Source organism: Dama dama, chromosome 10 (assembly GCF_033118175.1).
Source record: "Dama dama isolate Ldn47 chromosome 10, ASM3311817v1, whole genome shotgun sequence".
NCBI lineage: Eukaryota > Metazoa > Chordata > Mammalia > Artiodactyla > Cervidae > Dama > Dama dama.
In genome coordinates this window covers 26,509,757-26,521,846 of record NC_083690.1, presented here as the reverse complement: position 1 = coordinate 26,521,846, position 12,090 = coordinate 26,509,757, and the positions used below count along the sequence as shown (strand labels likewise).

Below are 12,090 nucleotides of genomic sequence, written 5' to 3'. Positions count from 1 at the left end.
TAGGACTGTTGCGCAGTAATTTGTCACTCCACATGTCAGAGTTCAGCTGCCATTGCATGGCTGTCACCATGACCACAGCATGGGAGGGACAGCTGTGCCTGGCACTGCTTGAACGTGACCCCTGTGTGCTGTCCGGTGTGTTTACATGTGTTGGTTGATGTAGATGGGCTGGTGCAAGCCTGATTCAGCCTGTGTAATTAGTACCAGTCCTAAGAAGTGCTGGTTCACCTGCAGAAATGGCCCAAGTTCCTCAGTCTCCTCGAAAGCCAGTTACCAAGTAGAGGCCCCTGGTAATATTACAGTTTGATACATGACACATTTGAATGTGGACTTGTTTTAAAATGCAGTTTTTTAAACAAATGTCTGTTTGTTTATTCGGCTGTGATGGGTCTTATTTGCAGCAGGCGGGATCTTCCGTCGTGGCGCACAGACTCTCCAGTTGTGACACCAGGACTGCAGAGCCCACGGGCTCAGCAGCTGGCAACCCGAGGGCCGGCAGCAGAGTTAGTTCGCTGACTAGGGACCACACCTGTGTCCCTGCATTGCAAGGTGTATTCTTTACCGCTGGACCACCAGGGAAGTTCCCTTAAAATGCAGTTTTAGTGGTCAGCTCTCACTCTGGGGGTAGTAGAGAGGATATGGGGAAGGTGGGTGGAAAGGAGGAAATTAAGAGACAAGAAATCGGAACTGCTGTAGTCTCCTGATCATCTCTTGGTAGATTAATGCCAGTGAAGATTCACAAAGGGCCTGCCAGCACTCACCTTATCGTAGACTGGTTATATGAGGAGTGTTGACTCAAGTTCAGTGCTGCGTTTGATGTTCCCACCTTCAGTAAGAGAAGAGGAAGTGGGTTTGGGGCTCCGCTTGGAAAAGGGAGAGGAGGAGCCCTGGGGAGCCGCGGGCCCCTCTCTCCCATTCTCCACCCAAGTGGTTCGGCTGAGAGTAGGGCTGTCTGCGGGCCTGTGGTGGGGGGTGCTCTTACTTGGAGTCCTTGCTCTGCGTGGCTCTTAGCTGCACCGTAATCTCTGTTGGCTGCTCATGTGAGATTGAGAGTTGAGGGAATGTTTGGCTCCTGAAGTCCCTTCCAGAAGCCCCAGAAATCCATGCAGCAGTTTGACTACAGTTGTTCTGAGTCAGAATATGGCCAGTAGTCTCTCGTGGCTCATAATATGGTAAAGAATCCACCTGTAATGCAGGAGACCTGGGTTTGAGCCCTGGGTGAGGAACATCCTCTGGAGAAGGGAATGGCTACTTAGTCCAGTATTCTTGCCTGGCTAATTTCATGGACAGAGGAACCTGGTGGGTTACAGTCCATGGAGTCTCAAAGAGTTGGACACAACTGAGCGACTATCACTAACGCACGCTATTCAGACATGGGGCAAATATATTGTTGACAGATAGTCTGTAAAGCACCCTAACCTCTTTGAATCTTTTCACTCTACCTGTTCAGTCTAAAATAAATCAGGGACTGTTAATTTGCTTTTAGTCTGTTTCCAGAATTAAATTTTAAATTATTGCTCCCTTTTTCCTTAGCATAAATAATTGAAAATTAATTGCACAGTAGCATGAATATATACAGTATTCTAAAGTTTTGGGCACTGAGCCAAGTTGGAAATTCCCTGCAATTTTTCTGGCTTATATCATGCATTTGAAGAATGTTGAACCAAGATGTTTTGAGGAAGTAAATTACTGTGACTGTTGAATGTGACCTGGAAGGAACTGAGGAGCAGTAGAACTGAAAATACAGTTGCTGATTTTTTTTCAAATTCCTTTGTTAGGCATCTGAAGAAGCCTCTCTCAGGGCATTGGAAAATCTGATGACAGAGTTTTTCCATGACTGTACAACCAATGAAAGGAAACGTGAGATAGGTAAGTGAAGTGCTGAATTGTAAAGAGTCATTTATGACGGACAGACCCCAGTGGGAGGAAGGAGGTGGTACTCTCGACTGGTCAAGCCTGAATGTCTCCCCTTGAGTTCTGGCTGTTTTTTGCCCCAGTCCTGCTGGTCAGTGACTGGTGGGGTCTACAAACCTAGCTGCAATGGATGTAGTCAGCAGAGCCCACTTTAATCCAGAGTGATGGATTTTCTTTCCTTTGGTCGTATGTGGAAACCCCTCCCCCTGTGTTGCTCTTAATTTCAACAGTGTTGAACTTTTATAAGAAGTCTGTGACTTAATTAAACAAAAAATCTCATAAAAAGCATTAAAACAATCTAACTTTTGGTGTGTAGAAGTCTAGCTGAAATCTTATCTAGTGCCCAGAGATCCTATAATGGGTATTTACCTCCAGTTCTTGCTTTTTCTTTATTGCCACTGTTATCCCTTTCCTTCTACAACTTTTGTTGAATAGAAGCTTCAAACAACTGAGAGATGTAGGTATGATAACTTCAGGTCTTCTGGGACTCTCAGCACCTTCTAGAACCTCTTTCTGAATTTTATATTCATCTACATGCACGATATTCTTTAGAGCATGCTGTACATTAGAAGAGTATTGAAGTGTGAGATCTCTGCTTCAGAGACATGCTGTACTTTGGTCCTAGAGTAATCTTTCTCTCTGTCTCTCCAAGTCTTCACTTAACCCTTGAACTTGAAGATGAAAACTGTTTTTCCTGATCCAAACCAGCAGGCTTGCCCCTGCATGTCTGGCTGCTCTGCACTGCCCTTCATTGCTTTCACTCCCTTGGAGGCATTTTTCTGTGTCTGCAGGACTCTGCAGAGCCGTTTCTCTGGCCCGTGTGGCTTCTCTGAATTATGTTAGCCAGCTAACTGGTATGGCTGATTTCTGCCTTCGGTCCAAAACTTGATTAGGGTTTGGATTTTCAGGTGGCCAGTCAGTAAAACTTTGGCTGCCGTATCCTTTGAACATCACCTCAGCTCCTGGGGGATGCACCTTCTTATCGCTTTTAATTTTAAACATGGTGGTCTCTTTTGGACCTCCCCTGTATATGCCTTTCTTTTCTAAGGGAGTGTGCTGTAGGGAACCAGAGCATTTATCAGTGAGGGATACTGACAGAGCTGGGCCCAGTGGATGACCAGGCGTCTGGCTCAGAAGACCCCCCTCTGCTTGCTTCCCCAGGTTCCCTTACTACTCAGTTGTGTTGATGCGACTACTGCTCCCGTAGTGAGCCCCTTGTTAGTTTCATGCTACCAGAGTATCTTACAGTACAAACATCACTGGTGATTTTTACGCAAGGAGGTGAAGGATCTTTCCCTTAAATCAGTCTGTTATATATTCCAACACAGATTTCTCTGTAGTCCCGTTTTTAGCTTATAATGGACATGCTTTTGTTTTTCTCTTAAATTTCAGTTTGCAGTGCAAATGTTATTCATCTTCAGTGTTCATGCATTAAAAGTGGTATCATTTTAGCATGTTTGTATTCTAATCTGATTTTAAAGTAGTTTTAAATAACCAGATGCTACAAATGTCTAATTTAAATGCTGGCTAAGGGGAATCCGGGGGCTCAGTAACAGGCGTGCCTTAGTTCAGTTCTCTTTGTACCTAGTCTCCGTAGCTTTATTTGAGTGTGTGGGCTGGAACCACTTCTTGCTTCTTTTTTGATGTCTTAGAATAAATTACTGTCTTTCCACGCTAGGTAGGGGAAAGGAGGGAGACCTTTTATTATAGGGGCCCCATCCACCCTCCACCAGAAATGTGTTATTAGTGCTCTACAGACAGAGCTGATAGCAGGGAGCCTCTGGAGACAGATTGGTCATTTTTAAAAGTGGAGAAGGCTGAAGCATCAAAGAGGAGCAGGGGTTTGCTTGGGCTCAGACTCAGTGAGTTAGTGACAGAGTCTAGAACAGACCCCAGAGCTCCTCATTTCCAGTCAGATGTCATTGTCTCTGGTTGGACTTCACCTTTGGGGTACCTGGAAGGTTTGCCTGATTATTGTAAGAAGGCACCCTCAGCGTGCTTCTCTGGGATTTGTAATGAGACTGCCCTGGTGCATTTAGCCTGAGTGGTGGGGCACTGGCAGAGCAGTGACCGTGGGATTAGGATGGGCTGCTGTGCTCGCTGCTTTTCCGGGGGCTTTTGAGAATCTCTCAGGGTCGTTGCCTTTGTATTGTTACCCACCTTGTGTTATGTTTTATAACCCATGCAGCATAAAATATGACTTAGGGGCAGCATGTCTGGAAGCACGGTGATAGAGTCTTAATGCTGCTGTCTGTCCAGCAGCCTCAGGAGGAAGAAAACCATTTCCAAGTGATGTGAGGTAGACAGGGTTCCTGGAAACTCCCATGGTTGCTACTCTTTATTTACTGACTTTTTGGGTCATACTTTAAAATAAAACCAACTCACATGAGGGGAGTTAGCCATCTTGAATTCTCTTGCATTTTTTCCAATCCTGTATTTATAAGGTTAGTCTTAATTTTTCTTTTCCTACTTTTCTAGCTGTCATTGTGTGTGTGATTGTATGTGAGAATAGTGTTGAGTGAGTGGTGTGGATATATCTATCTTGTCTATCTATCTATCTTTCTGTCTGTCTTATCTATCTAGATACATGTGTGTATAGCTGTACCCCAGACGAAGTAAGTTACCAGTCAGCCATCATTTATAAGGTAAAAATGATATTCTTACAGCCGTCTGTCCACTCAGTAGGTTAAGCACTTCAACAGTGAGTTTCTCTGCCTAAGAAAGTATCCGTAGCTAGGTTATTTACTGGTAGTTTAGACCCAGTGTTCATGGGCACCTCAGGGTCAGAGAAGTGTTGTATGCTTTGTCCTTCCTATCTTGAAGAGGCAGCTGGATATTGTAGTTTTGTTTTGTTTTTTGGGGGTGTCATTGCGTTGTGTGGAGAGAGGCATTTAAAAAAATAATATGACAGCCCAGTCTTGTATTAATTTCATGTATTTTCATAGTTTTTTTTTGTTGCTCTTTAACTTTTCCAGAGGAACTTCTTAATAACTTTGCTCAGCAAATAGGAGCCTGGAGATTCTGCCTGTATTTTCTCTCCAGCACTAGGAATGACTATGTAATGATGTACAGTTTAACGGTTTTTGAGGTAAGTTGTCAGATACTTCTATACTATTCTGAAGAGTATTTTGTAGTCACACTGCCTTGTCCTTGGCCCTGGACTTCAGTTTGGATGTGTACATGGTTGGGAAATGGCAAGAAGCACAAGGGCTCCTTCCCATGTGCTGCCTTTGTCAGGATTCTCTCTCCTTGACCCCAAAAGGTAAGATGGGGTAAGGTTGGGAGGTCTTCTGTGGTAACATATAATTTTCTCTTCCCTGTTATTATTTAAAAGAGATAATGAAAAGCAGTTTGGGAGGAGGGCTATTGTCCATTATACCATCGTCCCAACCACAGAAATCTTCATTTTAGTCTACCCTCTTCCAATCATTGTCTTCCAGTGCATACTTTTTAAAAAAAATGTAATTATAAAAAAAAAATTAATTATAAAATCGCATTGCTCATGCCATGTTGCATTTGGTCCCTACCTCCCTACGCTTAACCTTTTTATAATATTCCTTTAAGTGATTGTACCTTTACTCACCAAACTGCTCTCCTGCCTCTACATTAAAGTTGTTTCTGTCTTTATTTTTAATAGAGACAGTAGTGTAATAGAAAGGTTTTGTACCTGCCCTTTTTTGTTTCCATTAGATTATGTTGCCAGTTTTCCCAGAAATGAAGTTGTTGTATCATAGAATTTGAATATTTTATTATTCTCATTGCCAGATTGCTCCAAACCTTTGTTTAAAAGCAGATTTTCTTGTTTGAGGGAGATAGCTGCTGTTGGATGAAAGCCAGTTTGTTTTGTGTTAGGTGGTTGTGTCCGACTCTTGAGACCCCATGGAGTGTAGCCTATCAGGCTCCTCTTTCCGTGGGATTTCCCAGGCAAGAATACTCGAGTAGGTTGCCATTTCTGTCTGCAGGGGATCTTCCCAACCCAGGGATTGAACTTGAGTCTCCTGAATTGGCAGGTGGGTTCTTTACCACTTAGCCACCAGTAGATTGTTAAGATGTGTGCTTGTTTTTCAGAATCTGATCAATAAAATGTGGCTTGGGGTCCCATCTCAGGATAAGATGGAAATCCGTAGCTGCCTGCCCAAACTCCTCTTGGCTCACCACAAAACCTTACCTTACTTCATCCGGAACAAGCTCTGCAAAGTGATTGTTGACATTGGCCGTCAAGATTGGCCCATGTTCTACCATGACTTTTTTACTAACATTTTACAGGTAAGGAGATACTTAGGGAAACCTGATCTTGCAAATAATTGGTTTGTAGGAGTGATTCTTTTCTGTCTGGAAGAGGCATTTTAAGACTTTTTTAGACCTGCAGTGGTGAGGGCTCTGTGGGGTTGATTAGCTCATTCACTTAAGCTTTGTTCTCCAGATGGATTGTACATTGGTGCAGTGGAGAAGTTGGGGAATAGGGAACCCCAGTTGCTGTGTTAACCTCTTGTGAAATTTTGTCCAGCAAATATTGGAAGCGCTGTTAGGTGTCGCGCCAGGTGTTGGGTGCCAGGATGAAGTTATAGTTTAGTGGGAAGATTGCTGTGCAGGTAATAATTACCCCACAATATGTAACGACTGCAGAAGTATGCAGAGTGTGGTGGTGACACGGCATTTAGCCTCATGGAGCTGAGTGTTGAGTTTCCAGTGTTGCTGGTGATGCGAGGTGGTGAAGTGGTAGAGTGAGAGGCTGGGCTGATAGGCAGGCCCAGGGCAGGAAGGGCCTTGCTCTCGCAGGGGGCATCGGTGTTTAATTCACAGTCCTTTCTTGAGGACTGAGGAAAAGTTTGGAAAAGGGAGACAGTGTGGTCACAGTTTTATGCTGGAATGACAGTTCTAGCAACAGTGTGAACTCTGGATGGCAGAAGGGCGAGGTAGGAACGGAGGCTAGGAAGGCTGCTGCTAGAGACATTGAGTGAGCTGAGGGGCCTGAGCCAAGCTAGGGCCTGCCTGGTGAACCTTGGTGGGGAACGGAGGAGACGGAATCAAGAGACTTTGGGCAGGGACTGGGTTGTGGGGATGGTGGGAGGAGGAAGCTAGACTGCCTTCCAGGTTTCTGGCTCAGATGGTAGATTTTCCAGGCCAGGGATGGAGGAGGAGGAAATGGGTTTGGATAGAAGATGGTGTGTTCAATTTCGCAGAGAATACATTTAAGATTTGTGTGTTGCTTCTGCATCCATCAAGTGAGACATTAGGAAATGTGGATCTGGGTTCAGGATTTGGAAATCATCAGGGAATAGATGCGACCTAAAAGCCAAGGGGGAGATGCTTTCGTTCTTTGACTCCTGTGATAAAGTTGGAAGTGTTTTTATATTATTGAGGCAGTCTTGGGTGTGTAGGAAGTGGGTATCATGTACAGATTATAGCAGTAACAATCTTTGAAAATTGATTATAGTCTCAGTGACTGCAGGTTCAGAATTTTCCTGAACAGTACCATTTTCTAATGTTTGGCTGCTTCTCCCTACAAACCATTTGAATGATGCAGCAATTAAAAAAACAACAGCATCCATCTTGCTTTTCTCAGATTGCCTCTCAAAGTGGCACAGCAATTCTTCATTCAGTACTATTACGTTTTGTACGGTGATTCATGTATCTAGAGATTTATTGCATTGAAATTGTAAAGAAAATTCATGGATCTATTAAAGATTTTTTTCTGAGATTAGCATTTGTTTTGTTTTTGCTGCACTTGGTCTTTGTTGCTGCATGTAGGCTTTCTCCGGTTGCAGTGAGTGGGGCTTACTCTCTAGTTGACGATGGGTGGGCTTCTCATTGCAGTGGCTTCTGTTATTACTGAGCACAGGCTCTAAGGTGTTTGGGCTTCAGTAGTTGTAGCACATGGGCTTAGTTGCCGCACAGCATGTGGGAGTCTTCCCGAAACAGTAATCCAACCTGTGTCCCCTGCGTTGGCAGGAAGGGGACAGGCAGGCAGATTTTTAACCACTGGACCACTAGGAACGTCCAGATGCATGCATTTAGTAAACTATTTGTTGAATACCAGCCATGTATCAATACTGATAACTAAGCACGTGGGGGAATATAGTAGTGAACAAATACCCACCTTCATGGAGTTTATAATCCCATGGGGGAGGTGTCAGTAAGCAATAAGCAAATAACTTCTTCAGGTAGTTAATAGAAGTATTGTGCGAAAACTAAATCTCGGGTGAGGAGGAGGAAATATCAGGGGTATTATTTAGAGGGGATGATCCTGAAAGCCTTTTCTGTGAAGCAGACATCTGAGCAGAAACCTGAGTGGAGGTGATGGAGGGATCTACGTAGGCGTCCAGGGAACAGGAACAGTGTTGTAGGCAGAGGGAATAACCGCGCAGAGGAGCTGAGGAGGGCAGGAGGCAGGAGCCTGGAGTTGGGGGTTAGGAGGCGAGAGGCTTGCTGGCCCTCTGACACACTTGCCCTCTCTCCAAGTTGGAACGGACTTGTGGTCGCCCTCCATGTTCTCTAAGAGGGAGCCAGGAAGTCTGCGGAGATGGAAAGGACGGGAAGGAGGGCGTCTGAGTGGATCCCTTGGTGGGTTGGTCATGGTGTGTCCTGTGGGAAGCAGCAGTGGAACGTGAGGCAGACAGAGAGCCGAGGCCTGTCGGCAGCAGTGAGGGTGACCCCTGGCATGAGGCAGGATCATTTCCTTCGATGAAGAACAGGCATTTCTTGTCTGCCCATGAGATTTAATTGATGACGATAAATGAGAATTTGGAAGAGCACTTTTAGGTCAGGTGCTCGTAGATTCCAAAAGGGTAGCTATCTTTCTCTCTTCCCCGACACCTCCCTCTTCCCACCCTTCATAAATGACTCCTTTCACCTCTTGCAGTCCTCATGGCTCTGAAACATTCCTTTGTGGAAGGGACACTGAACCAGGAGATGGTGATTTTTGTCCCAAATCACCTTGACTTTAGCAACTCCTGCCACTTCTGTGAGCCTCTTTCCTTGTAAGATGTGAGGATTGGACTAAGTGATCTTTAAAATTCTTTCCAGTTGTCTTATTCTCTGCTTATCCTTCCATGACAACCAGTTAGTGGTATGAAAGCCATGTCAAGAACCATTGGTGCTCCATTGCTGACATTTCTTTTTTTTTTTTTTTCATTGCTGACATTTCTGATAATGATGATAAAGTAAATCTTTTCTGCAGGTATGAGTAAACAAGATCAAACTGGTTCTGGAGTCAACTTCATCATTATATGATCTTCTGATTAAACCATCTGAAAGGTGGTTTTTTTTGGGCTTAGTATCCACAGGGGTCCTGAAACCAGCCCCCTGTGGATACCGAGGAACGATTGTACTTCGCCGGTTTACCATTAGTCAGCCTTCCTTGTGCCTTAATTAGCCAGACACTCTGCTCAGAACTGACTTTTTCCTGGCAGTTGATCCAGTCCCCCGTGACAACTCCCCTTGGGCTGATCATGTTGAAGACAACTTCAGAAGAGTTGGCTTGTCCCCGTGAGGACCTCAGTGTTGCTCGGAAGGAAGAGCTGCGGAAGCTACTGCTGGACCAGGTGCAGACGGTGCTTGGGCTGCTGACAGGTGAGTGGTTGGGTGGCGCCAGGAGGCAGAGTTCTGCCTGCAGACGCCTGAGTGCAGCCCTGGAGCTCAGAGTTGTTGAGCTTTAGCTGTTACTGAGACGGAGCGTGAAAATAGAAAGAATGTGATGCCGTAGTCCCAGCACCCAGCCCAGTGTCTGGCACATGGGAGGAACTAAAAAAATGTTTGTAATTTATTTTCCTTTTCAAGTCTCCCCTTATTTGAACCTGACTATAGCTATGATTTGGAGAAGGAAATGGCAACCCACTCCAGTGCTCTTGCCTGGAGAATCCCAGGGACCGGGGAGCCTGGTGGGCTGCCTTCTGTGGGGTCGCACAGAGTCGGACACGACTGAAGTGACTTAGCAGCGGCATAGCTATGATTAATGAGATATAGACCGAGTCATGGGGAGGTGGTTGAAATACTGATGACTGCATTCTAAGTAAGGCAGGTGGCAGGCACTTTATTTAAGACGATTTGAATTTAAATCACAAGAAGTTGGAGGAGGATGATGTGAACGTTTCTAATACTGAGCAGGGAAGTGAGCCCAGGTGTGGAGTTGGAGCCATATATAGCGTTTGTTTTGTCATCTGGGCTGTTGTACTAGAGCCTCGTGATGAGGAGCGAAGAGTAACAGCAAGCAGAAAGCAAACTGCAGAGTGAGAGAGGATGGTAGGAGGAGAGCGGCGCCCCTGCGTCTTGAGGGCAGCGGGTGACGGCCGAGCCTGCTGAGCTACTGGTGGAGCTGCGGGTTCTGAGACGCCTGAGGCTCCGGGCTGTGCCAGGTGGTGAGGCCAGGCCACGCTGCTGAGGAGACAGTGTAGGGAAGGGAAGGTTTTATCTCCAGCTCTTTGACCCAGGCTGCTGCTTGGATGTCTAGGAACTTTTTTTTTTGGCATGTGTTAACAGAAGTGCTTAGCATGTGGTGGGCACTTAAAAGTGGTTGTCAGAGTGCTTGATTAAAAAGTAAACTTGTCACTTGCACCCCCCCTCTGCCCCCTCATCCTTCCCCAAATCTCTAGGAGGAAACCCAGACCTCAGAGCATTTATTCATTTGAAGCATATTTATTGACACCTACAATTAGATGTTAAATTCTAAAGTTAGGGTCCATGTGTCTTACTTGTGTGGACATTAACATTTTTTGAATCAAGATGTAATTCATGGATCATAAAATCTACCATTTTAAAGTGTAACAAACAGCTCAGTGATTTTTAAGAGTCACAAGGCTGCAATGCTAGCACACTGTCTAGAACATTTTCGTCACCCCCAACCCTGTTACCTCTCAATGGATTTTCCTATTTAGACTTTTCATACAAATGGAATCATAGAATTCATGATCTTTTATGTCTGGCTTCTTTTACTTAGCATGATATGTTCAAAGTTTTCCACGTTGTAATATTAAATATTTTGAGAACAAAATATTTTCGAAAGCTTTTATGATCTTGTTACCGACCAGGTTCTGTAAGGAGATACAAAGAGTGCTGAAACATAGTCCCTGCCCTCTTGTAATGTGTACTCTACTAGGGGAGAAAGATGATGCAGTAAGTTATGGTAGTCGTGTTTTATGTGCAGGCAAAGCTGAGCAGGGAAGACTTCCTGGAGGAGGTGACAACTGAGTGAAATTCTGACAGACAGGTCGCAGTTAATCTGGTGAAAGGTCAGGTTGGATTGGAAGGAGGAGAGCAGGTCAGAGGTTGAGAAGGAGGTCACATGAGGAAGGAACAGCTAACAGTGCAGCGTGATGAAGCCTGTGCGTGGGGTGGAGGTGAAGCCAGATTTGGAGAGCTAAGGCCCATGCCGAGATTGCGTGGGATGGTACATGGTGAGGAACATGAGAAGATTAGTGGCAGCTTGGTGGGAGAAAATACATTGAGTTTGGAATATCCAAGTGGTGGTGTTCAGAAAAAGCAGTTGGAGAGAGAGACAGATCTTTAAATACTGATGTTGGATCAAAGATATCAATACATCGTTTTTCTAAATCTGACTTTTACATGTTGGGTTTTATTTCTCTGTTCAACTCAGTTTCTCCTTTCTTGGTAGGTATCTTGGAGACTGTCTGGGACAAACACAGCGTGACTGCTGCCACCCCACCACCATCCCCAACCTCAGGAGAAAGCGGTATGGTCTGCAGCACACACGTGTTCCTGTTTCTAACTGCATTCGGGGGTCTCAGCAGGGTGGCAAATGCTTATCTGTGCCATATACAGATGCAGATTCTTCCTTAATCTATTTTTGGCCTCTCTGCCCTTGTCTTCTGAGTAGCTGTCTTTCTTACTTCTTAGTTCCTTATAAGTACTTTCTAATATAGTATTCTGAACAACATAGTTTGATTTTCCTTGCCTATCAGGGAGATGGGACCTTCAGCTTATGACTGCTGTCCCTCCTGGCTTTTTTTTTTTTTTCACTTAAATTCCTTGGCTGTATTGTTCCTGCTGAGGTTGGTATGAACCTGTGGGCATGACAGGTCTGCTTTGCAGGCCTGCAAGGGTCAGGTCATAGAAAGTGGGTGGCAGCCTGAAGGAACTGACGTGAGCCTGTAAAGTATTTTCTTCTCCATGGACTCAGGGAAAAGTCATGTTGGTCTGGATGGATTGGGGACCAGTGTG

General features: G+C 45.0%; 1 protein-coding gene across 3 annotated transcripts in view; it reads left to right on the top strand.

The window, feature by feature from the left end:
* Positions 1-12,090, top strand: part of XPO6 (exportin 6) — a 109,203-nt gene that overhangs the window by 33,998 nt on the left and 63,115 nt on the right. For 2 of the 3 annotated variants that reach the window (XM_061153076.1, XM_061153075.1), the window contains exons 2-6: positions 1,779-1,869; positions 4,890-5,002; positions 5,983-6,180; positions 9,327-9,486; positions 11,525-11,602. In XM_061153076.1, the coding sequence (XP_061009059.1) occupies positions 1,779-1,869; positions 4,890-5,002; positions 5,983-6,180; positions 9,327-9,486; positions 11,525-11,602 (640 nt within the window). The remainder of the gene's footprint in view (positions 1-1,778; positions 1,870-4,889; positions 5,003-5,982; positions 6,181-9,326; positions 9,487-11,524; positions 11,603-12,090) is intronic. The other variant, XM_061153077.1, reaches the window with a different exon arrangement.